The 27,719-nt window shown below is 38.0% G+C and overlaps 1 protein-coding gene across 1 annotated transcript; it reads left to right on the top strand.

Moving 5' to 3' along the window:
* The first annotated feature begins 1,083 nt into the window (after positions 1–1,083).
* LOC145988641 (small integral membrane protein 20) lies at positions 1,084–21,942 on the top strand. Its single transcript, XM_083123691.1, has 3 exons — positions 1,084–1,527; positions 10,164–10,220; positions 21,800–21,942. Exons 1-3 carry the CDS (start codon positions 1,371–1,373, stop codon positions 21,838–21,840), a joined length of 255 nt encoding a protein of 84 aa, XP_082979817.1. The 5' UTR covers positions 1,084–1,370; the 3' UTR covers positions 21,841–21,942.
* The last annotated feature ends 5,777 nt before the right edge of the window (positions 21,943–27,719 follow it).

Here is a 27,719-nt window from a genome sequence, read left to right as displayed (position 1 = left end):
GTTCGTGAGGAGATTTTATGGCAGAAAATCGATAGAAGGTTGGGGGTGAACAAACAGTTTTCTCAAACCGTTTTCAAGTTCTTTATTCATTTCGTTTGTTGAGCCATTCTACGCAATTTTGTGGGAGAATTAACTATCACATGACTGTAGTGAATAATAAGTAACGCAAACTCGAAAAGTATATGCATAATTGAACTTAAAACTGCAGTTATCCGAGAAAAGAATAAATCTTAGCACATCATAATTTAGATGCATTTCGCTTAATTTCAGAGTTTAAGCAGCACTTTTTATTATCCTAAATCCGAACAGCAGGGAGAGGGGACAAAATCGAAATTCCCGCAAAATCTAAAAGATCGTCAATGCTATTTTCGTAGGTTTTTATAGCTTCACATTAAAATATTTCATAGTTCAAGGGGACAAGAACCTGCACCTAATATTAAAAATGCAATGGATAGTAGTCTTGGACACTGCCGGCTTGTAACGATTCCATTGCAAGTGAATGTATTCATTACAAGCCGGCAGTGTCCGTGACTGTACAAGCGATACGTGTGACTGTAATTCAACGCATTTTTCAAACCTTCCTCGATTCACCATAATTTCTTCATACACTCCAAAAAAAGCCACGAGTCGCCACTGCTTTAATCCAAATATCCAACTCGCGTAATATGTCTCATTAAAATGTTGACGTAATATTTGTGCTTTTATTATAGATTTTTCTAAATTGACACTATTAAAATTATTCAACGAATACGAGAAAATCGTCTAAGTATATCTTATATTTTTTTTAATGGGCTTCACATTTCAGAAAACAGAATTATATTGTAGTTTTCTTATTATACGTAGCTTTTCTGGCTCTAGGCAAATCGTTGACACTCTTTGCGGAATGGTTATCACTTATCAGAGCGCTGGTTCGAATCGCGCTATAATATTCGCAACCATTCATTGCTTGTCTGTGCAACGCGCTGCACAAAGAACAAAAGCGCTGTATAAAGAAGCGAATTCCTGCACCTATGGGCACGAAAGATCGTCTGTGGAGTCTCACTTATCACACAACAGTTGAGCAACCTTGTGTTCTGACGTCACGTGAGAATACCTTTTAATTTTAGGCTAAATGCCTACGGTGTTAGGTTAGGCTAGCTATGTTTAGTTCTCCTAGCCAAAACAATAATTTTTCATTGTTGTTATGCTAATGGAACCTAATCTAACCTCGTAAGAATTTTACTTTTGACGTCAGAACACAAAGTAGCACAACTGTTGTGCGGAGAGGAAGACCCATCGTCTGTGGCACTACGTTTGGGCTTTCAATCATCTGCACTTTTGCTTTTGGATCTTTATGTGCATTGTGTCGAGGATGTAAAATTTATTGATTTATGATATATTATGAGAAGCAATCAATTTACGAAATTTTTATTATGTCCTTACTACAAGGTTGGAGATATGCAGCTTTTATTGGCGGAATAATAGGATTTATTGGAGCCGCTAGTTACCCAATTATAATTTATCCAATGCTGAACATAGACGAATACAGTAAGTGTATAATGAAGTGATAATCTATTTTATGTGAAAATTGTTTGATGAATTCAGATACGTCTTTAGTAAAAAAAAGTGAAGTACAATTTTATGAATATGGTGGCGACGCAGTGTAAAGTGCAAGGCTTCTAATATATTTTCTTCCTCTATTGTTATTTAGAATCTCTTTTGTGACACTTTTGTTCGCGATGAGGAGAATATATGATAAAAATTTATGACTGTGACGGTATGGAAAACGTCGGTTTCAACTGCCACAAACTTTGTTTACAAAAAATCTTTAATTAAAATTTCAGTAACCACCAAACGTCTCTAATTCCCTTATTTTCGTATTTTTCACATTGATACTCACGTATTCTGCATTCGTAAGGATTCTTCTATTTCGCGTTTCGTTTTGCAGGCAAATAGTCTCAATTTTCGAAATATCGAGTATTTTTATTTTGTTCGCTTTTGCTTGCGTTACGCGCGATATGGCGGAGAAATCTTGCCTTACGTAGTCCATGATCAGTGGTTATGCAGTGTTGCGACCTTCTTCATAGCAAAATATCTAGGTTCTAGTATGCAGAATACGTAAGTATGAATGTGAAAAATACGAAAATAAGGGAATTAGAGACGTTTGGTGGTTACTGAAATTTTAATGATATTGATAACAACATAGACCTTTAGCCTAAAAATAAACTTCAGTCTGCTGACGTCAGAACGGAAGGTAGCAAGAGTGTTGTGCGATAAGTGATTGAAATAAAACAAAGCAACTGATTGTGAAATAGGTAATACACGTCTCGTACTCTCATTTAATGTCAAAGAAAAAGTCTGACGAACTTTGCATTTTTTTTACACTTACTCGGAGCGAATTGACAATATAGAGAAAGGCTCCAATTTTGTTAATTTTCGGTATACTAACTAATTTTGGCCTCCTAATCATGAATCTCTTGTTAAAATGCAGGGTATTTATCCAATTTGTTTGAAATTTGGGATAGTTACTAATTTGGGCCTCGTAATCACGAATCTGCACTTAAAATTTGGCGCTCACGTATAAATTTGGCATTTATTTGGGGGCAGGTGAATCCGGCCAATTTCTAAAATGCCCTTAACAGGGAGTCTATAGATATAGGCGGGGCCGCGATAGCGGTTGGGGGCGGTAGGTCGATTACCCCAGGGGCGGAGCCCGGAACCGGCGGGAAATTTGGAAATCGAGGGTGTGGAAATAAGAACTTAATTGAGATTATTTTGCTATTTCCACGTGTGAGCGCCAAATTTTAACTGCAGATATGTGATTACGGGGCAAAAATTAGTGAGTATACCGAATTTCAAACAAAATGAAGAAATTCCAGGAATTGTCAAATCGCTCCTTAAAATTTATCCAATTTGTTTGGAATAGTTACTAATTTGGGCCTCGTAATCACGAATCTGCACTTAAAATTTGGCGCTCACATATAAATTTGGCGTTTATTTGGGGGCAGGTGAATCCGGCCAATTTCTAACATGCCCTTAACAGGGAGTCTATAGATATAGGCGGGGCCGCGAAAGCGGTTTGGGGCGGTAAGTCAATTACCCCAGGGGCAGAGCCCGGAACCGGCGGGAAATTTGGAAATCGAGGGTGTGGAAATAAGAACTTAATTGAGATTATTTTGCTATTTCCACGTGTGAGCGCCAAATTTTAACGGCAGATATGTGTCATGGTGTCGCAAGTTCGTTATGACGAATGATGAACAGTAACGCAGGTTTATTTACGTTCTATAACTGTTACACAGTTACAAAACCGCGTATTTGGAAACACTGACCGGTTGTTACGTCATGAAACGCTCGCAAATATTTGGTTCACGTAGTAGACGGACAGCAAGGGAACAGCTTTCGTGCATCGGAATGAAATTAATGTCGAAAATTACATGATTTACCGCCAAAAAAAATTCAACGAGGGAAAAACAAAATTCCAAGACCTTCCTAAAGTATAAATAAATGCATTTCGGTAAGTAATTTCTCCTGTAAAATTGAAAAAAGAAGTTTTGGGGAAACAAAAATTTTACCAATCTTTATTTTTAATTATTGGCACATTTGCACACACACTACAATTTCATGATGAAACTACAGATAGAGATATTTGGGTAACAGTTTACTATCCTTAGGACACCTATAACTTCTTAGTTTCGTCAATTTTTGACATTCGTACTTACCTATCTGCTTTGCGGAACATTCCGTGAATGGTTTTTGGGGCTATCCATCCCGGAATAGGTGGGAAATTTAAAGCAAAAAATTATTTTCGTTTGAAATTTTTGAGTCCAAATTTCCCACCGATTCTGGGCTCCGCTCCTGGGGTAATTGACCTACTGCCCATCTCCGCTCTGGCTCCCCGGCTTTCTCCATAGACTCCCTGTTAAAGGCATGTTAGAAATTCGCCGGAGTCACCTGCCCCCAAATGAGCCCCATACTTTTAAATTTGAAGAAATCCGTTTCCAGAATACAGAAAACTTATCTGAATTTCACACAAAACACCTTCCCGATGCTAGACAATACTACAGGAACTTATTACGGTAAGTAGTTTCTTCTGTAGAAATGAAGAATTCTGTCTGAAGGATAGTAAACTGATCGCCCAAACGGATTTCTTCAAATTTACAGGAGAAACTACTTACTGAAATCAGTTTCTGTAGCATTGTTGAAGTTCTTCGAGGTATTTTCTTTCGCGGAAACTGAAATCTTCACCATAGAATGCTGCAGAACAATAAATAATCACTTTTTATGTAAGGAACTTGGATTTTCTGTAAAGCGACAACATTATGCCTTTGTTTCCATTATGTACCTGCAGATGGCACAAGCGTCGAAAGTCACGCGGTCTCACTAGTGTTTCCAAAGGTGCCTTTTTACGAGAATTTTTTCTTTTTTTTAACTATGCTTACCTAACCCAACCTAACCTAACCTTGCCAGAAATGGTCCGTTGGGCTATCGTGAATGGTTCATGGGGCTATCCGTGACTGGTTTGTGGGGCTACCTAACTAACTAACTCTCTAGCCTTCTTAAACCCGAAGGTTCATGGCTGCAGCAACACAGGCCTTCCATCTTTCCCTATCTTGAGCAAGTTCTATATACTCTTTTCCATCCCTACCGATTTCCCTTAGGTCCATTTCAACGTTGTCCCTCCATCTTCGTCTTGGCCTTCCTACAGGTCTCTTACCATCAGGTTTCCCAACAAGAATCCTGTAAACTCCTCTTTCCTCTCCCATTCGTGCCACATGGCCTGCCCACCTAAGTCTTCTTGATTTAATTATTCTAATAATATCTGGACATGAATACAAATTATGTAGTTCTAAATTATGTAACCTTCTCCACTCACCTGTCTCCTCATCCCTTTTAGGTCCAAATATTTTCCTAAGGATCTTCTTTTCAAATACTCTCAATTTATGTTCCTCTTTCAATGTAAGGGACCAAGTTTCACACCCATATAATACTACAGGCAAAATTACTGTTTTGTATATTTTAACTTTTAGTTTCTTAGATATTAAACGAGAAGACAAAAGTTTATGAAGAGAGAAGTAACATGCATTTCCTGAATGAAGTCTACTTTTTATTTCCTCTTTAATATAATTTTCATTTGTTAATATTACTCCTAAGTATTTGAATTTGGAAACTGGTTCAAACGAGTTGTTATCAATAATTAGATTTTGATTATTACCTAACACTTGGTTTCGGCCTGTAAGCATATATTTAGTTTTCTCTTTGTTAACTTCCAAACCTATCTCTTTAGCAGTTTTGAAAAATATTTTAGCATTAATCTTAATTGTATTCACATCATCCCCCAGTAAGTCTACATCATCTGCATATGCTAACAACTGAGTCACACCATTTAATTTTAGTCCTTCTTTAGTTTCTTTTACCTTCCTAACAGCATATTCTAAGGCAAAATTAAAGAGCAATGGAGATAATGCATCTCCTTGTTTTAACCCATCATGAATTGTAAATTTGTCAGACATATTACTACCCACACGAATTTTACTTTCTGTTTCACTGGTGCATATTTTTATCATACTAACAAGCTTCTTAGGTATTCCAAACTCTACTAATATATTATATAATTTATCTCTTTTGACCGAATCATATGCTTTTTTGAAATCAATGAATAGCTGATGGACATTTTGATTATATTCCCATTTTTTTTCAAGTGTCTGTCTGATGTGAAAAATTTGATCTGTAGTTGATCTGTTACGTTTAAATCCACATTGATAATCACCTATAATTTCATTAGCATATGGGGTTAGTCTTGTTAAAAGAATGTTAGATAATATTTTATATGTTGTTGAGAGTAGAGAAATTCCACGGTAATTATTGCAGTTCATTTTATCACCTTTTTTAAACACAGGAACAATTATGGATTCTTTCCACTGTTGAGGGATTTCTTCTTTATTCCATATTAAACAAATTAATTTATGAATTTGACATATTAATGAATTTCCACCATATTTAATTAACTCAGCTGGTATTAAATCAATGCCAGGTGCTTTGTTATTCTTTAGCCTTTTAATAGCATCTTTAACTTCAGTCAAGTTAGGTTCTGGAACTAAAGGTTCTGCTGTGTGTACTTCATTCACTTCTGATTTATCTCCTACATGGACATTTAAAAGGTCATTAAAGTAGTTCTTGTGGGGCTACCGTGAATGGTTTTTTGGAGCTATTTTTTTTTTTTGTGATGACATAATAAACACGAAAGTAGGTATTTTTCGGTGAAGAAGGTTGAAACACTGCATACCCACTCCAAATCGACAAAACACAAGCACGACGCTCGATGATCCATGAGGAGAGCATGCCATATTGTCTGTTACCCAAGCAGAACAAGGAAGATAAATAATGACTCATAATATGAAAAGTTGACATTATTTTATGGAAAAAGGCATAACTTCACCTTAAAGAATCTTCCGCAATGCAGAATAGGTAAGTATCATTGCTAAAATTAACGAAATAAACTAGTGAGAGGTGTTCGTTCGATATCGCATAATTACCCACCACTCTCTGTAGATTCAGCAGTCAGCCCCAAAGTGTCACTCACCCCAGCACCAGCACTTGAGTCATCAAACTGGAAATCAATTGGTGTGAATTCATCACAGTCCTCCCATCAAAAACTTTGATCCATTGTATTAGTCATCTTCTTTCTCTTTGGAGGTAAATCGTCATCACTACCATCTAATTCACTAACACATTCATTGTCTGAAGACTCTAAGTCTGTATCTTCACTTTGAAATATAAAATGTGCATTATAAAATGTTCAAACAGCTGTTCTAGGGATGCCAGCACACCGCAGACCCGATTTATTATCACTCAAGCATAACAATCAGAACAATAATTCATGCATCTGATTTTCTAACAGAGCATGCCATTGTCGACAATTGTCGCTTTCACATTTTCATTGTTCTAACCCAGACAGAGATAAGAATAAAAACCTGTTTGTGTATTGGAAAATGTTTGCACAGCTTTCCCACAGGTGGCAACATGCTGCAGACCCGTTTTATCTTCACTCATATATAAACATACGTAACAGTCCGAACAACTATCGTAAAATGTAAATATACGAACGTAACAGTCAGTGCATTTTATTTTATGCACATAAATATACAAGCATAACAGACAAATTTTAAAACATATTTGAACCTCTAATTTGTTGATACAATAAAGTATCAATATATACAATGTTTTAAGATTTAAACACAACATTCTTTCGGCTTTATCAAGTTTGTTGGGGCAGCTATGGGCTGTAATTTGTCTTCAACACCATGTAAAGATCTTGTGTTTTGGCCATTTAGGACGTGACTGCTTTTGTGTGAAACAACCAGTGCATGGAGGCAAGTTAGTTCAAAATAGAGCAGTCAACCCTAGTGCAGTGTTTCTCCACTGCTGGGTCGTGGCCCGGTACCGGACCCTCGTATCAATTATACTACTGGGATGCAAAAAATTCTGCTGAAAGTAGTTCACAATTAACGCAATCCTAAGTTCATATTTGAGCTGTGAGTTTGGTGTTTTAAGTCCATTTTATGTACAAATAGACTAATTAAGACTGGATCTACAGCTTAAAGTGTTATCTGCATCATTATGTGCCTCCACCGGGTATCGCTTAATTACATGGAGACGAAATTACAAACAAGGCATGTTACAATGAAGTTCTAATCAATTTTGTACAGGAGAAAAATTAAAAATTATGAACACAAATTGACTTTCTCACAAGTACATTTACCATTATTTTTATTTATATTATATTTTTATATTATTTAACCACCTTTACGTGCAGTGGTTTATATGGGATGTAGCATAAATAAATTGATTTGGCGACTTTTGTATATATATATAATTTACATGTATGATAATGTAGGGGTTATATTTTTCCTATTTTAACATGTATAATATTGCTGCTTGTAAAAAATCAAAACCATGACTACATCAGCCCCATTCCTTCTCCCTTCACATTCCTGTGCCTACCATGCTTTGCCACTTTGTGCACACATGTGTCTGATACAAATTCTTAACCCTCCAGTACTCGCGCGGGTGACCATTGTCACCCAGCCCCTTTGTTTTCGTTACCTCCAAGTAGTGTGGAGGAGGGGAGTGGTAGGGGCTTCAGTACCTTCCGTCTACATTTCCAGCTACCTGACTAGTGTGCGTTTGTATGTTGTAGTGAGGATTGGCCCGTGTTATTGCGCTTGAAAGTCAGTTGGGTGACACTTGTCCCCCACGCGATTAACGGCGTTATGAATTCATCAAGCGTCCACGACTCTGTAATAACTCTCTTATTTTGGACGTATTGCTTGGTGAGAGTTCCGATGAGGACGATGTTGTGGAAAATGATAGTGACGATGGTGGAGATGACCATTTAGATGTTCAGGACGATCTCTTTGACACCGAAGAAGAAGGTGAGCCACAAAAGGACCAAGTGAAAAATGTCGAAAATGACCGGGCGCCAAATGCGGAAGAAGAATCCAGTGATGAAGAGGACATCCCATTTGCAAATTTATGCATGGTAAGAGACCAGTTTAAAAATGTAATGAAGTGGAAGAACTATCGCCTCAGCCCAGAAATGTACGAACCAGAGCTGACAACATTATTTTGCGGTTCCCAGGACCAACTGGACAGGGTAGGGAAGCACGCAGTGCACTTGATTGCTATGTACTTTTTAACGTTATTGGAACTATAGCTACATCAACCAACATTTATAATGACCATATAAAGGAGCATTTTAGCTGAGACAGGGACGCCAAACACACGAATGTTTATTGAAATTCGTGCTTTCATAGGCATTTTGCTACTAACCGGCTGTTTGGGGAGTAACAGGAAAAAAACTAAGCAGGTGCGGGACAACTCTGCAGGGACTGGTGTGGAAGTCTGTTATCTTGCCATGAGTGAGAATAGATTTCATTTTGTCATGCGATGTCTTCGTTTTGATGACATCAGAGATCGTCAGCAGCGAAGAGAAATTGATCGGCTTGCGCCTATCAGAGAAGTCCTAGAACGTGTAGGGCAAAACTTGTGGTCAAGGCCTCAATCATTTACAAGTTCAACAATGATGCAGCTAAACCACCTGCAAGACGAGAATTCCTGAAAAGTTTGGCTTTGGAACTCATAAAACCTCTTATTGAGAGTCTAATCCAGCTTTCTTTCATCCCTGTACATCTGAAGAGAAGAGGAAAGGCCCTTCTTGTAATCGAAGAAACTCTTCAGCCTGAGCGCAGACAACAAGGTAACAGTAGAGGTCACTGCTATCTGTGTGGGAGGGCGAGAGACAAAACGACCAGAAAACATTGTGAAAAATGTGACCGTCATATCCTTGGATATATCTGTAATGATCATTCATCAATTGTTTGTACTCAATGCTTGGAATGGGACTAAGGTAATACAAACATTGCAACTGTAAAATATTGCTGACTTCTTAGTATTCTTATGTACAAATGTATTTCTGTAGTTAAACATTCATTTCAGTCTTGATATGCAGAATGTGAAACAAAATAAGGACATTATAGGCCTAGTTATTACATTGAAATTTTCAACCTACAATATGCGTAAAAAAATATTACGAGCAACAAACATTGTTGTGACTATACTTTTTTCCATATGTAAAATGCAGGGTACGCTTTAGCGATTTCTTTTGCCTTGTAACATTAGCCAAAAATATGTTAATATATATGTTTATGGATTCCCAATAAAGCTGTCTTTCAGATGAGCAAGGAATTTTACAATGTTACCCTGCATTAAAAAGAAGTTATGGTAGCCTAAAGTTTAAGATATTTTTTCCATGCAAAATTTTGTTAAAGAACGATTTGGTAATTATTTTCTTACAACACCTGTTTGATACAAAAATAATACAAAAACCACTTTTAAGTGTCACTAGAATAGATTGTAAATATAACAAAACAAAAAAATCCACCATACTATAATTAGTCTTTTCGAAATAAATAAAATACCTTATGGGTGACAACTGTCACCCGCGCGAGTATCCATGTTACAGGATGTCACGCGAGTACTCGAGGGTTAATATATTAATGAAATAACAGCTACTGGTGTGGCACTCGCCAGCCAGTGCTTGTATTTTCTATTGTTTGTCATATTTTATCATGAGTGAAATAGTTTAGTTGCAAATTGCCATTATTATTATTATGTTGTCTTTTCAGAGAAGATTCAGGCTAAAACTCGAACTGGCATTAAGCAGGAGGAAATTCAACCAGGAAGTATGTTTATTTTCATATTTATCTTTTTCCATCAGTTGTTACAACACTAGACATGTCACTGCAGATATTGTTTTAAAATTAGCAATGTTGCATTAATGAACAGTCCTGTGCCTTTACTAGAGTGTCTAAACTCACATATTGTGTTACCATGGCTGTAGGTATACATATTGTGTTACCATCGTTGTAGGTAAGCAGAACGTTTAAGGAGTTTCAAATCATTTTCCATTCGTTTAATAATTATTTTACATTAATTTGTTTCCAGGATAATTAACACAAAAAGTGCACAAATACTTTAATGTTCAGAAGAGTAGTCTGAAAATATTTATTACTTAGTAGATGGTATAGGGTATTCACACTAATCTAATTTACAATATGTAAAAATGTTGGTGCCAAATTTACATTTGCACCCCTGAAATTATTATTTTTTTGTTAAAAATGTGATTTTTTATAATTACAGGAATTCAATTTTTTTCACAATCTTATGAATATTAAGTGTAAAATTGTTGTTATAGGCACTGACATAGACAATTGTTAGCTTTCTCGCATTTGGAGTGAGCGATTCCACTTTTGATCCTCAGGAGAGTCCCCAAATTTTGGTATTGACCCACTGTCATGAGGGAAATTGGGGAGCTAGTAGAAGACCTTAGTAGAGGGGGATGGATATATATCACACGCACGCACGCCCATCCCCCCCCCCCCCACGCACAAAAACTCTTTCAACAATATAAAGTTTACCTTGAAAGCGCTTAGTTTCTGCGCTATAAACGCTTAAAATCTATCCTATATGTAGTGGCAGGGTTGCCACTAGCATTCCTCATTAAGAGAGACTACTTGAAAACAACAACTTGGGAGTCTTGCTTGAGCAAGATCCAAAACATTAATGATACTTGCGATGTTGTAAGAAGCGTTGACAGTATTTATAAACTGACCAAGACAAATAATGGGCAGACTGAAATTCAAGATTACTCATTCTAAAATATCTCCATAATTGATTGATTTGGTTTATTTTAATTTGCTTTTCTGCCACCTTTGGCTAATTGCGAAGATGAGGATGATATGATGAAATGACACCAATGTCTAGGTTAGGATTTAAACCCGAGACACCTGGTGCTGTAGCGACCTATGCTAACCACATCACCAGGGAGTGTTTCGTGATTCATGCAATATCAACAATTGCAAGGGACACGTGAGATAGATTGTGTGATTACAAGCCACCACTGACTCCATTGTTTGTAAATGTCATCCTAGTTTGTAAAATGCTAATAATGTGTGCAAATGTGTGGGTACAAGCCGTCACTGACTTCACTGTTTGTAAGCGTCGTCCTAGCTGTTGAAATACACCACCTTTCAAAAATGTTCTGTTTTGTAAACAAAGAGCAAACCTCGGACCGTGCAAGGAGTAAAGCACTCTGTGTTTACAAAATGCAATCACTGACGGCTTGTAACTACACACTCGCACACATTATTAGCATTTTACCAACTAGGACGATGTTTACAAACAATGAAGTCAGTGGCTGCTTGTAATCACACATTCGTGATTATCTCAAAAACGGCTCGTTTGCAGACCCATGTCTACCGAGACTTTTTTGCTTCTATTATCGTGTACTTTCACCTGTGTCAGTTTGCACTATTTCTTATGAGAGACCCTGTATATACAGGGTCTTTCTTTCCCCTTTGTGCGCCTGATGGCAGCACACTTAGCGACAGCCCAGATGCCAACTCCCATCAAATTGCATGCAATATCTCTGCTATGGAAGCCGCTAGCTTCGAAATGACTTCAAGTTCTCATAATTATAGTTACAATTAGATTCAAAATAAGCATGTTAATTGTCACAGGGGATGATGGAAATTTTGTCCTCGTGCATCCACTCGTTTTTGGCACGGTTTTAGGAAATTTGTGGGCTGATCACGGAGATTTGTTTTAAATTTTATGCAATAATAGGCTAACGATTTGCCATAAAATGCCTTTTCTTGTTCCTTGCCAAGATAATGTAGGCGTTTATGTTTAAAAACCGACATTTCTGAGTGATATTCATTGATTGATTGATTTATTACTTTAAGTCCACTTTATGCACAGTAAGGCTAATCGGGACTTGACCTACAGTTTAAAGTTGGATTCGAACCACTGTGCCTGCACCGGGTATGGAACCCCTTGATCACAAAGCGACACCATTGGGGAGGCACAAAAGTTGTAGAGAGTGCATTGGCGTCCCGTGAAATTATTTGCACCTTATTAAATCAATATTGATCACAGCCTGCAAAAAAATTGGACCCAGAAATTTTCTTGATCGCTTCGCTCGCAATATATCATTGTTGTCTGTAATGCATTGTAAATTACCAGAACCACTATGTGCCTGAGTTAGTGGTATTCATGTTTCACAGGTATAGTGTTCTTTTGCAGTGGCGTAGCATGAACATTTCGGGTGGGAACTCCAAGTCTGAAGGAAGAGTCGGCCCTTTCTTGCTTAATAATTTACTCATGGTATTAGTCGCCACAGGTATTATTTGCCTGAAGTAAGCTGGGTTTTCAATAAAACATCATCATTGCATGTTTTAGCTAGAAAATTAGATGCCTCACTATGCCACAGATGTTTTGAACTCTGGTGTTCTATACCTTTTTTTATATCTTTCTGCATGACGCAAGTCATTAAAAACCTACCTGAATCACAAGTGCCTCTGCACAACAGTAGACATCATTGTTGTGGTCGATCCAACTGCTGATTGATTTGGTTTATTTTACTTCGCTTTTCTACCACTTTTGGTTAATTGCGAATATGAATATGAGTGATGATATTGATGAAGGGACACTGACAAAGAACACCCGTGCTCACGCCGGGATTCAAACCAGGGACCTCTGTTTTCTTGGCGCACTGTGAAAAGCAGAGTGGATGATCCAAATATCGTACACTCTACTGACGTAACAGTGCCGATTAGTAATTCAGACCACTGTTTATTACATTTTGAGAATGCTGATAAACATTTTAAAATAATTTTCTCCAGAGACCATTCGATGTTAAGAGTTTTCAAATGAATGCTAAACATTTCCATTCACACAATATTAAGTAGTTAGATAATAACGAAAAAATACAATAAGAAAATAATAGTTTTGCGGGTTAAGTGGTAGAGCAGGCACAGGCTGAATTTCTATCACGAGGACTTCACCAACTTATTTGACAAAAACTGTGTTGATCTTTTAGTTTCTAATACACATCGCTGTTTGTGCGATAAATTATACAATGCAGTGGCCATTAAGAAGCAGTATATTTGAGATTGATAAAGTTACGTCAGTCAATATTGCGTATTGTAGCATCACATAGCACGAGTTGCATGAGCGAGAAGAGCGAAGAACCGGGTAGGAATTCTGCCGCTGTCGTCTGCTTCAGAAGGCAGGAAGGGTCACATGAACCAATCACGGTAGACCTCTCGTATGCTGGCGTAAGAGAGCCCATTTACGCACGTGCTGTAGAAATGGAAGCTTTCCCTCCATAAAGGCAGCAAGGAATATAGGAGTCCTGTATGCCGAACCTGCTCGGCATCTGGCCGGGAAAGGCAGAGTGGAGCGTTGCAAGCGGATCGCGAAAAATAGCCATTATAATTCCATGAAGGTCAAACACATATGAAATTAGTCACGTTTTACTTTATAATCACAGCATTTAAGCATTTTTGAAATTTTAAATCTGGGAACACCGGGCGTACAGGCGTACTATAACGCTACGCCACTGTTCTTTTGTGACTGTTTTAGTCACAAGTGCTTCTTTCGAAGATAACAGCTTTTACAGTGCCTAATCCATGAAAATGATGAAAAATGTTCAACACGTTTAGTTTGATTTGATTTCATTTATTATACTTCACTTTTTGTGTCACTTTTGGCTAATTTGCGAAGATGGAGATGAGTGATATGATGAAATTGATGAATGAACACTCACAAACATCCATGCCCAGGCCAGGAATCAGACCTGGGACCCCTGGCATCGTAGGGCGACATGCAGAACTACTATTCCCCATTTTGTATTTGCTCTTATTTGCCTGCTTATTTTGTTTTTAGTGCCTATCAATCCTCATCCTGTTTATAAGCCCTTATTTAACCTCCCTTAGATTTGTAATAGTGATGACCATGGATGGTGTAAATAATATAGGACACTGAAAAGTCTCATATAAAAATTATGTAACATTTTGAACTTTTCTAAGGTTTGGAAGCGGCCCCGGCGCCCACCCAGCATCGAATAACATGGGTACCTGGGGGAAACCCTGGGGGGTAAAGGCGGTCAGGGGTGTGATGCTGATCACATCACCCCCACTCACGACCGGATCAAGAAAGTGTGGGGCGTTACCACCACACCCCCTATACGCCTTCATGGCGTGGTGCTATGCACAGGGGAGCACTTTACCTTTTTTAACATTTTGAAAACAGTTAGTAATTAAACTTGCGAGAATTCTTTCAGTCTATAATGATGAAAACTTTTCTTAATCACAGACTTTACTTCTGCCCTTTGGGCACCTGACGGCTACTTCCGTCAAATCGCGTGTGATATCTCCACTATGGATACAGTTCGAAATGACTTAAAGTTCTCAGAATTACAGTTACAAATAGAATTACAGTTACAAATACAATCAAAATAAGCACATACCTTGTCACATGAGATGTTGGAAATGTTGTCCTCACGCATCCACACGTTTTTGGCATGTTTTTCGGAAATATCCATTTATCCATTTGTGTGATTTGCGCAGTGGCTACCTGTAGAACATCACGCGACCACCAAATATTGCCCGCAGATAATCCAGTACATTGTTCGCGGTATAAGGTGTGGCCCCATCTTTCATAAACCACTGGGTGTTCATTGGCAGATTAGTGGCAAGAAGATAAGGCACAAATTCATTCTCCAATATAGCCTTATTCCGCAGCGCCATCATGATGGATACCTTTATCCATCCTTAAGCCCAGATTTAAATCCTTGCGATTTATTTCTGTGGGGCTATTTGAAAGAGAGACTGTTCCCTTTACGGCCTCAAACTCTTATGGACATGCATGCCTGAATTGTGCAGTTGTGTGGTGAAATTCATGAAGATCTGTGCAGGAAAGTTGTCAGGACAGGAACATGTCTACTCGCCTGGATGAAGTTGGAAGCCGTCATGGAGGACACCTTGAACATATGATGTAGTGCAGTGTATTTTGCAAGGCCCAAGTTACCTGTGTATCAGGTTTTATTCCTTTCCCCTCTACAATAAAGGTGCTGTTCAAAGATTAAATGTGTCAACTGTTCATGCCCCACCCAGTATACAGAGTGTTTCTAAAGGTCGTTTACAACGCTTGGGAGGTGATTCCTCACACAAAAACAAGCAAAAAGTGTGAGTTCCATTTTTACGACTGAGGCTTCGTTTCCGAGATAGGAACATCGCAAAAGGTGACAAAGTGAACGTCACACCTAACCGGGACGAATACTATCACAGATAGAGAGGCGGTTCCAAGGGAATCATAAAGGAATCATATGTGCTCAGTCCGGAAGTCACTATGGAAAGTTCACAGCACGCATGCGCAATGGAGTCCTCAAAGGAATTGGGGATTTCCAGCAAGAACAATGCATGGAAAGGGTATGTAACGCAGCAAGAAGGACCGTGACAATGAGAAATGCGTTAAAGACAACACATCCCGACCTCAAACATCAATACATGAGCACGGAACACAAAATCCGAAAAGTTGAGCACGGTTGCATACCCCAGTTACATGCGAGGAATGAACGAATCATGTCATATGGAATACGAGAGACAGATTACTCCACAAGGAGGAGGGAAAGAAAAACACAATATCAGATGATTGCGACAACTTGTATTTTTACACGCGACAACTACGTAATATCCCCCCCCCCACACACACACACAACAAACAACAAATGATACAATGTCTTACGCACAGACAGTGCGTGTCACTGTACACCAACTGAAGATGTCACTTTCACCACACAAAGGGGGTGGGGAGCAATACCAAGAGTGTTCGCACGCGATCACTGTGACGTAAAAGATACCAGTTTTGGAAGAGCTGCGCAGGCAAGTCTGGCTATCGTAGTCTACGTTTGACCTTCATGACTGCTGTACCCGCGAGAGGAGCTCCAAGGGTTGGTTCTCTCCGGCAGTCGTCCCAGTCATGTTGCAGGTGCTGCGATATGATCAGCAGTTCCCTCTAGGTTGTCATACGCATTGAAGAGTACTAGTATGTTGTATTGAAAGAAGTTGATGTGGTGGAGTGGGCAAGTCAAGTATCACAACAATTGGTCTGTGGTGTTCGTACGGCCAATTTGTGCAGTGTGCCAGTGTTAAACAAAAACGATACTTTGCAGTTCCAGCTCCCTATTACACAGATGGCTGCGTATACGACCCAGCAGCTAGCAGACATGCATCTCATGTATGGGGAGGCACGTGGTAATAGCCGTGAGGCATGGCATCTTAATGGAGAACGCTTTCCACATAGGCATTTACAGTCTCACACCTTCTTTCAGGTAGTGGACAGTCGACTGCGTGAAACAGGGTCAGTGTTACCACTGCGGCAAGAAGTTGGAAGACCCCGAAGTGTACGCACACATCAGTTTGCAGAAGATGTGTTAACAGTGGACGTAGAACATCCTGGTACCAGTACGCGCGTGCTCGCTCGGGCACGAAACACGTCTCATGTGAATGTTTGGCGATTGTTGTCAGAAGAAGGAATGCACCCTTTTAAACTGCGGAAAGTACAAGAACTGTTACCTTGTGACTTTCGCCCTCGTATGGAGTTTTGCCAATGGTTGTTGCATCAGCTGGACACAAACCCTCACTTCGGGGCAAAGGTATTGTGGAGAGATGAAGCCATTTTCACCAGGATGGATGTCTTCAATAGTAGAAACAGTCATGTCTGGGACTTTGACAACCCTCATGCACTTTTGTGGCCCTATCACCAGCACAGGTTTTCAGTGAATGTGTGGTGCGGGATAGTACATGATCATTTAATTGGACCATACATTCTCCCTGTTCGACTGAATGGTCGCACGTATCATGCATTTCTTAGTGAGGTTTGCCTAAACTGTTGGAGACCGTACCTTTGGCACTGCGGCATGAAATGTGGTACTAACACGATGGGGCACCAGCTCATTTCGATCGTAATGTACTACATTTCCTGCATGATGTGTTTCGCAATAGGTTCATTAGTAGGGATGAGCCTGTGCCTTGGCCACTGAGGTCGCCAGATCTCATACCCTCTCGATTTTTTTCTTGGGAAAAATGAAAACCCTCATATACGACACACCTCAGCTGAGGACCTCGTTGCTCGCATCAACGTCGCCGCCGCGACGGTAGCACATACACCTGGCTTGTTTGCTCGTACTCGACAATCCTTGATTCGTCGCTGTCATCTCTGCGTAGAAGTGAACGGCAGACATTTTGAAAACTATCTGCAATTATCGGCCTCGGCAAATCCCAGTGAGAACACACTTGGTATTGCTCCCCACCCGCTTTGTGTATTGAAAGTGACATCTTCAGTTGGTGTACAGTGACATGCACTGTCTGTGCGTAAGACATTGTATCATTTGTTGTTTGTTGTGTGTGTGTGGGGGGGGGATATTACGTAGTTGTCGCGTGTAAAAATACAAGTTGTCGCAATCATCTGATATTGTGTTTTTCTTTCCCTCCTCCTTGTGGAGTAATCTGTCTCTCGTATGCCACATGACATGATTCGTTGATTCCTCGCGTATAACTGGGGTATGCAACCGTGCTCAACTTTTCGGATTTTGTGTTCCGTGCTCATGTATTGATGTTTGAGGTCGGGATGTGTTGTCTTTAACGCATTTCTCATTGTCACGGTCCTTCTTGCTGCGTTACATACCCTTTCCATGCATTGTTCTTGCTGGAAATCCCCAATTCCTTTGAGGACTCCATTGTGCATGTGTGCTGTGAACTTTCCATAGTGACTTCCGGACTGAGCACATACGATTCCTTTATGATTCCCTTGGAACCGCCTCTCTATCTGTGATAGTATTCGTCCCAGTTAGGTGTGACGTTCACTTTGTCACCTTTTGCGATGTTCCTATCTCGGAAACGAAGCCTCAGTCGTAAAAATGGAACTCACACTTTTTGCTTGTTTTTGTGTGAGGAATCACCTCCCAAGCGTTGTAAACGACCTTTAGAAACACCCTGTATATACAGTGGAATCCTTATTATACGTTCCCCAGTTTTACATTTTCCCACATTATACATTCAATATTCATGGTCCAACAGAGCAAAATGTTGTAAAATTTTCCTCGATTTTACATATTCCCTCATTTAAAGTTTCTTTCAGCTTGGTTCCCTGAAAAGCTTTAACAAATTGAGGTTTCTCTGTATATTTCAGCACCACGTGGCAGCAATTAATGTGCAATTTCTTGAAGATTGCACATGATATTCAGTTCTGTTTGTTCATTAGTATGCATATAAAGGTGCAATTGAATTTTCTGTTACATATTTTGAAGTGTATTATTATGAAATTTCCCTAGTAGTTTTCATGAGTAAGGCAGACATATTTGTGGAACAAACATTCAAAATAAGATTTCTGTAAAAATTCAGTATTTTTTGTCTGATAGTGACAGACCTATCACCAGCAGTAGCTGATGGTCTGAGTGTGTGGGTTTCCATCTCAGCTCACATCCAGAAGAAGCTCTATAACCCCTCCCAGTTACATCCGTTTCTGTATACATAATAATGCCAACTGTATTGACAGTCCAAGTGTTCTACATTATTATTTATAGTTTTAACAGGGACAGTGTGATCTTTGAGAGTAGGGGAGGGGAATCTCTGTTCTTCAATTATGCTTTCAGCAGTAATCTTTATAGTTTTGTCTGCTATAATGGTCTGATTAGTAATCTACATTTTAATTTCTTCATAGGGTGTAAGGGGTGACCTTCACTGAAAATACTCAAGCATTTTCGATGCAACAGCTGAATAATTCAGATATCTGGAAAATCAAAATGTCTGGATGATTCAGGCATCCGGATAATCTGAATATCCATATAAACCAGATATCAGACTTATACAGTTATACCTGATATCTGAATATTCAGATAATCTATGTGTTCAGATCACTATTTACTTTTTCATGTTCAGTAACTTATTCTTATAAGAATGGAGTCTGAAATTAAAGATTACCAAATAAAGGATCGGGACAACAAACTGAGAATGTTTTAACCAAACTGTATCTCATTTACGTTTTTTGTTGCGTCAGAAAAGTTTGTGTATTTATTCTGAACTAGTATGTAGAGCTGTTTTAGACCAAAAAGGTAAACATTTTAAAACAATATATATAGAGAATCGTAAAACAGATAAATGGACAGATTGGATGGTGGATTTGTAGAGAATCCATATAGTAGAAATGCCCGCATAGCTGTCGCCTTTGTTGTGAGTGTTCCTGAGTTCGATTCCTGGTGAAGGCCCCCAAAATTTCGGCATTGACCCAGCATCATGAGGATAGGGTTACCAGACGTCCGGTTTTTCCCGAACATATCCTACATTTTAGCCTTAAGTCCGGCATCTGGGAGGAATTTTTAAAATATCATAAATGTCCTACATTTTGTGTGTCACATAATATTAGTTAGGAAAATACGTGTTTCAGTTGAACAAAGAGAAATCATGCAAGTTACAAGTCTATAGATGGCGCTCCCAAACTCAGGAGTGAAATTATTTTGATTCAGACATTGCCCAAAAAGAAAAATGTTTGTCCTAGAACAAAAGCTGAAGAAATTTATGAACAAAGTTTTGGGGCTACGTTCTGATGTCACTGTGTTCAGTGCCTGATCAAAATTTATTGGCTTGGGGTTTAAACTGATAGAACAAGGTGTTTCCCATTCTTATTCAGTGATATTTTTTTCATTTAGTCTGTAAAAAGTTGTGTGCTGGTGCAGTGTAATTTGAATGAGTTTGACTCTTCAACCTCCCATAAATATATTTTGACTAAACCTGACATTTTGAGAAAAATTGGCTCCTCTGAGAAGTACAATTTAAAACATGTAGCAAGAAGTGTACTGTTTAGTATTGATTACTAGTTTAGACAGTTTGCATTTAAGAATTCATTATGAAATCATATTTTTTTTAAAACTGAAAAGTGTCAATTTTAAATTACTTTCTAAAGTGTTATAGAAATGTTTTTTATTTATTGCGAACATTTTGTATCCTACATTTTGGAGCATTATGTCCTACTTTTCCCTTGTAGTGATCTGGTAACCCTTCATGAGGACAATTGGGAAGCTACTTGAAAAGAAGGAGTAGCGGACTCTGGTCACGAAAGCCAGAAAAGCATCGGTGATGGGATCTGATGCGCTGACCATGCATCACCTGGTCCTTTGAGGGCAGTTGCACCCCAGAGTTAGTTTTTAGTTTAGTTTTAGAAATATGAACATATCAAATAAAAGAATGTACAGAGAGCCCTTAAAAGGGACAAATGATAAAACTGTCCAGAGATCTGGATATTTGAAATACTTGGATAATTAGGATATCCAGATATCAAATTATCCGAGGGCCTCCGTGATGGTGCAGTGGTAGCGTCATCGCCTTGTAATCAAGGGGTTCCAGGTTCGATACCTGGTGGAAGCACATGGTGGTTCGTTTTCCACTTTAAACTGTAAGTACAGTCCCGATTAGCCTTACTGTGCATAAAGTGGACTTAAGATGCCAACTCAATCAATCAATTATCCGATATCTGGATTTGGCCATCTCTACTTAGTACCCCTTGGACTGTTTTTTTGCAGGCTAACAAGGATCTGCCTTGGTCCTCATTGCCACATTATCCAGAAGTGGCTAAAAATAATAGGACAAATCAAACTCTATGTTGAGAAGTTGACTCGGTGACTTCGGTAGGTGGTGGGGGAGGAAGCAGCTTCCATATTGAACTGCTCAATTTACTCATGCTGGCAAATTATAGTCCACCCGTTTACTTCTTTAACGTTTAAGAACTGAAGAAAGCTGCGGCCACGAACGTGGGTGGGGATAAATAGCGGTCGAGTTGTTTTCATCCAATCACACTCAACCTCCACGTGAAGTCTCAGTCACATGACTGCGGATACGCTGTTGCCGTACTTTGCAATTTCAATGTGGGAAGGTACTTGTTTGCGGAGAGACAAGGTGGCGTAGAGTAGATGTGTGGCAACACTGTGTGTTGAATGTAGTTCTTGCAGCTGGTGGTCACGCTCCGTGGACTCCAAAGCCAGCCAGTCGTTAACGTAGCTAGCGTGTCGACTTTACACAGTTATAATTGTTAAATACAACTTGAAGATTTTTTGGTAAACAATTGTAATGAAATTTTTATGAGGTTGCAACCATTTGGGTTCTTGCTGGGTTTCAGAGTTTGAGAGGTAACAACACCAGTTTGCCTCAAAGTAAGCCTTTCGAAAATTCACCTGCATCCTAACATAATCTCTTGTTCATATTCTGGTGAAGATGACTTAACCACAGGAACATTCCCCCCCCCCCCATTTTCAATTTAGAAATTGTTGTTACCAACAGTGATGCAAATTAAAGATAGCAGTTGAATTTTTGTGCATTAAGAGATTTATGCTGTATATATATTACAATGTTTTTTCTTCTTTTTTCAGATATGAAAGTTTGGACAGATCCATTTGACAGGAAGAAGTAAATGAATGTGTTTTGTACATATTAGAATGATGGTTGAATATAGTGAGGTATGTTAGAGTTTTTGTATGTCTGATGTTTGTAAATAATAAACATATTTGTTGAACATACTGACTTCATTTTGCCCATGAGCTTTGTGGCTGTAACAGAATAGTATTAATTTTAGGTGTAATTTCTATGTGATCTGAGCAAATAACTTTATGCAGCAGTATGTTTTTTAATAATCATTTACTTATATAAAGTGATAGGACTTTATATCCCAATAGCATAGCAAGGCATATGTTCAGACTGGGATTTTTATAATACAGAATACTGAAAATTTATATTTTGATATATTGGGTTGTAGATACAAAATCTGTTATATACAAGTGGTGCACAAACAAACTTTCACTATTTTTGGTAATGTTGCTTGTTGATGCTACATGCTTCAAAAGTCAGATAATTTATTTCGGCCAAATGAATGGTTTGAGACATTCATTTTACCTACCACAAATATACTACCCTTCAGCAGGTGTCTGGTACCCCTGGTTGTAACCTTGTTCAAATTCCGACCTGAGCGTGGGTGTTCTTTGTGAGTGTCCCTTCATCAATTTTCCCATATCATCATTTATCTTCTTCATCGCGATTAACTAAAAGTGGAAGAAAAGCGAAGCTAACAAAAATCAAATTGACATTCAAGATGAGGACGGGAGAAAATAAACAATCCAAGCCAATAAGAATATCTATCACGGCCCGAATGACGTGACTTACTTTCTATTACGTATGCAAACTGTTTTTCTAGCTTGTAATTTTTGAACACGAAAGTAGGATAATAAAGCTCCCAAAGTCAGTTCAGGCTGGATGAGTGTCTTCATATTTTCGTGAAAAATCACTCTTCTTCATCAAATAGTTAGTTTAAAAATATAATTAAGAATCTGCTATGTTGACAGAAGCTAGAGCACGAAGATTATTAAGGGTTGGAAACACTAACCTTGCACAAAAGCACGTCTTCGATTGTCTTCATTAATATACACACACAACATTAACTTATAGTCTGCGAGCAATGTGTGCATAGCATAGAGACACTATACCATGAAGCATATTGCTTTAATATTAATGTAATTAGGGATAAGGGACATTGAAACTTTGAAACCAGACAGGTAAAAGTGCAATCTTCAGGAGAAATCACCCTAATAGCATGCTGTTTCGCACCGTGGCTTGTGTCCATGTTGGTAAAACGCCAACTTCGTAAGCTGAAATCCTAGGTTCGATTCCACGCCTGGTCAAAGCTTTTTTTCTTCTTCCTTTTTCTGCCAAACGAGTGCCACGAAACGTATTTCACCGAGTCACATCTTTATACTTTGTCGTTGTTTGTGTGGCAAGGAGAAAATAATTATTGAAAGGACTATGCATGTGGCTCAATTTTAAGTTTGGAACGTATTTTTTTATTGCATTGTTACGTCATCAGAAGATCAAATGTTATTCTTCTGTGAAAGAAAAATCACAGAATAAGTGAAACTTTGGGTTACATTGATAAGTGAATATTAATGTTTTCCGTTATTCATTTGCCACTTCCCATGTTTCACCCCCCCCCCTCTCTCTCTCTCTCTTTCACACACACACAAACACTGACAGACTGGTTTCACGCATGGAAATGCTTTTTATAAAATCACAGAATAAGAATTATTCTTCAAACAGAGTTGTTTCTTTTATTTTGGATGGAATGGCTAAGGCTTTCTCAGGACGTATAAGGTTAACATTCCATCTTTGATATCAGAATTAGAAAGAGAAAAAAAGTCATTTACTCAAGAAATTCCTTTCTGGGGAGTCCCTGAAATAGAAATAAGAAATCAGGCTAGACTTAGGTGTTTAAATAACGTGGATGATACAAATCTAAGCAATTATAATAGAATAAAGCGAGAAGTTAACTGCACGTTTAGAAGTAAAAAAAGAGATGACTTGAAAAGCAAAATTAACGGAATTGAAACAAACAGCAAAAATAAAAATATCAGATTTATATAAAGGTGTAAAAACTTGATAAAAGATAAAGACGGTGATTTTCTAGCTGACCCAAGCGATATTCTAAATAGATGGAAGAACTACTTTAATGACCTTTTAAATGTCCATGTAGGAGATAAATCAGAAGTAAATGAAGTCCACACAGCAGAACCTTTAGTTCCAGAACCTAACTTGACTGAAGTTAAAGATGCTATTAAAAGGCTAAAGAATAACAAAGCACCTGGCATTGATTTAATACCAGCTGAGTTAATTAAATATGGTGGAAATTCATTAATATGTCAAATTCATAAATTAATTTGTTTAATATGGAATAAAGAAGAAATCCCTCAACAGTGGAAAAAATCCATAATTGTTCCTGTGTTTAAAAAAGGTGATGAAATGAACTGCAGTAATTACCGTGGAATTTCTCTACTCTCAACAACATACAAAATATTGTTTAACATTCTTTTAACAAGACTAACCCTATATGCTAATGAAATTATAGGTGATTATCAATGTGGATTTAAACGTAACATCAACTACAGATCAAATTTTTCACATCAGACAGACACGAAAAAAAGTGGGAATATAATCAAAATGTCCATCAGCTATTCATTGATTTCAAAAAAGCATATGATTCGGTCAAAAGAGATAAATTATATAATATATTAGTAGAGTTTGGAATACCTAAGAAGCTTGTTAGTATGATAAAAATATGCACCAGTGAAACAGAAAGTAAAATTCGTGTGGGTATTAATATTAATATATCTGACAAATTTACAATTCATGATGGGTTAAAACAAGGAGATGCATTATCTCCGTTGCTCTTTAATTTTGCCTTAGAATATGCTGTTAGGAAGGTAAAAGAAACTAAAGAAGGACTAAAATTAAATGGTGTGACTCAGTTGTTAGCATATGCAGATGATGTAGACTTACTGGGGGATGATGTGAATACAATTAAGATTAATGCTAAAATATTTTTCAAAACTGCTAAAGAGATAGGTTTGGAAGTTAACAAAGAGAAAACTAAATATATGCTTACAGGCCGAAACCAAGTGTTAGGTAATAATCAAAATCTAATTATTGATAACAACTCGTTTGAACCAGTTTCCAAATTCAAATACTTAGGAATAGAGCCCGGAAGTTTGGCAAAATGCCTCTTTTTATCTACTGCATATATTGATAAAATTTTTCCGGATGTATGTTTCTTATGTTGTTTCAAATGTTTTAGAAGCCTTTTCATTTTGCCTATTTGGGACCCCACTGCCTATTTTTAATTATAATGCCTTTTTTTTGCCTTTTTCAATGAAATTTGACCATTTTTTTTAAAAAAAATGTGTATACAAATTATTTTTCTCCCAAAAAACGTTGTTGGCATTTATTTTTCTTCCATTTATTATGTGAATAATTTTCGCCTTATTTAAGTAATATTGAACTCGTGCATGTTTCAACATTGCTGAAGGAGAAAAGTGTGAGAAAAATGTATTTCATGCTCAGTTAGGATATTGCCTTTCGGTTAACATTTCCTTGTGCATGATTGACTGCTGAAGTGGACAGGTTGATTTCGAACACAAAGAAGATATTTCTCCCTCTCGAACCAGAAAATTTAAGGAAGTTGCATCTGAGCTTAGTTTACCTCCGCAACCAGTCTTGAGCAGATGGGGAACTTGGATATCATCAGCTATATATTATGCTAACAACCTTGAAAAAATCAGTGAGGTGATCGATGCTCTTCCAGAAAATGAAGCAGCTTCAATTCGTGAAGTGAAAAAACTCCTGTGCTATTCAAGTTTATTTTTGCACATTATAGTGCATTGCCAGAGCCAATTACAATTATAGCATCCATGAAAATCTTCGAGGAATCTATGCAGCAGATGATGGAAGTGCCAGGAGAAAAGGAGTCAGCTGTTGCGGAAAAGTGCAGACGGGTAGTAATTGCAAATGAGGACTTGAAACAATTGAAAACAATTTGTGATATTCTAAAAGGTGAAAATGCTGTTACCAATATGAGTCCAGCTACATTAGCTTGTTTTATGTATGCTCCAATAACTTCTGTCGAAGTAGAAATATCATTTTCTATTATGAATAACATTCTCTCTCTGACAGACGACTATCAATGAATGTTGAGAACTTAAAAAACACCTTGTAGTTATGTGCAATCAAGACGGAGAAAATTGAAATGCTCTTCCCAATGTAGATTTTAACATGTTGCCAGAAATTATAGATAAAAGTAAGCGACTTCCAAATGTGCCTTTTTTCGGTTTATTTTGCCTTTTTTCATTTTTAGTGCCTATTTTCCACATTATAAATGCCTTTTTGCCTGCCTATTTTAACAAAAATAAATGCCTGAACTTCCGGGCTCTACTTAGGAGTAAAACAAATGAAAATTATATTAAAGAGGAAATAAAAAGTAGGCTTAATTCAGGAAATGCATGTTACTTCTCTCTTCATAAACTTTTGTCTTCTCGTTTAATATCTAAGAAACTAAAAGTTAAAATATACAAAACAGTAATTTTGCCTGTAGTATTATATGGGTGTGAAACTTGGTCCCTTACATTGAAAGAGGAACATAAATTGAGAGTATTTGAAAAGAAGATCCTTAGGAAAATATTTGGACCTAAAAGGGATGAGGAGACAGGTGAGTGGAGAAGGTTACATAATTTAGAACTACATAATTTGTATTCATGTCCAGATATTATTAGAATAATTAAATCAAGAAGACTTAGGTGGGCAGGCCATGTGGCACGAATGGGAGAGGAAAGAGGAGTTTACAGGATTCTTGTTGGGAAACCTGATGGTAAGAGACCTGTAGGAAGGCCAAGACGAAGATGGAGGGACAACGTTGAGATGGACCTAAAGGAAATCGGTAGGGATGGAAAAGAGTATATAGATCTTGCTCAAGATAGGGACAGATGGAAGGCCTGTGTTGCTGCAGCCATGAACCTTCGGGTTTAAGAAGGCTAGAGAGAGAGAGAGAGAGGGGGGAGTCCCTGCAGCTTTCAAATTAAACCAAAGTCAATAGAAAAATTGCAATATATAGCATTGTTATGGACCTACAGTATAGGTTAAAATTGTCCCTTAAATTGTCATAAAAATGTTTGAAACATATTCTGCAATAGGGTCATTCCACATGAAATCACCCAATTGAAAGACAAAATTATTTTTTTTACTGATAAATACTTGGTCCAATATGACAAATATGTAATATTAGACTTGTCCAACAAATATGTATTTTGAAAGTTACGAATATTTGAAAATTTGAAGATTTTCAGAAATTGGGTGGACGAATGAACACACCATGTGACATAAAACATGCCATATCTCAGAAACTATGTGGCAGGCCTCCCCGATGGCGCAGTGGTAGCGTTGTCGCCTTGTAATCAAGGGGTCCCGGGTTCGATACCCGGTGGAGGCACAAGTGGTTCGGATCCCACTTTAAACTGTAGGTCCAGTCCCGATTAGCCTTACTGTGCATAAAGTGGACTTAAAACACCAAATCAACAGAAACTATGTGGAGTATTTTGATGATATAGGTATTGTTGGAGAAGAGAAAAACAGTCCTATATTACCACTCTTACCTACTCAGAAAGTAGAAAAAACTTTAAATAAAGTAAAATGTTGTGATGAAAAAAATACTCAACTTCAGGTAATTGTTTGATAGGGAGCCCCAGGTTTTAGCACAATGAAAATTGTTACACAGCATAATGAATACAGAGGTTGTTCCGTCTACGTTTGGCCGATTTCGTTCCTCCCCTCTCCCGGGCAGATTGGACTCACCCGAACTGGCAGTGTTGTGCAGTGACTGTCTGGGAACGGAGTTGTTTATCCGCACGGACGAAAATAACGCACAAAACAGGACCATTGTTGTGAGTGTTGCGTAAAATCTTTTTCCAAGTGTGTGGGTTT

The sequence above is a fragment of the Lepisma saccharinum genome, chromosome 6, assembly GCF_977018435.1.
Source record: "Lepisma saccharinum chromosome 6, izLepSacc3.1, whole genome shotgun sequence".
Lineage (NCBI taxonomy): Eukaryota > Metazoa > Arthropoda > Insecta > Zygentoma > Lepismatidae > Lepisma > Lepisma saccharinum.
This window is presented reverse-complemented; position numbering and strand designations above follow the sequence as displayed.

Coding starts and splice junctions, on each gene's coding strand:
- LOC145988641 (XM_083123691.1), top strand. CDS start 1,371: ATGATATATTATGAGAAGCAATCAATTTACGAAATTTTTATTATGTCC. Junction 1,528..10,163: donor GCTGAACATAGACGAATACA/GTAAGTGTATAA, acceptor TTGTCTTTTCAG/AGAAGATTCAGGCTAAAACT. Junction 10,221..21,799: donor GGAGGAAATTCAACCAGGAA/GTATGTTTATTT, acceptor TTCTTTTTTCAG/ATATGAAAGTTTGGACAGAT.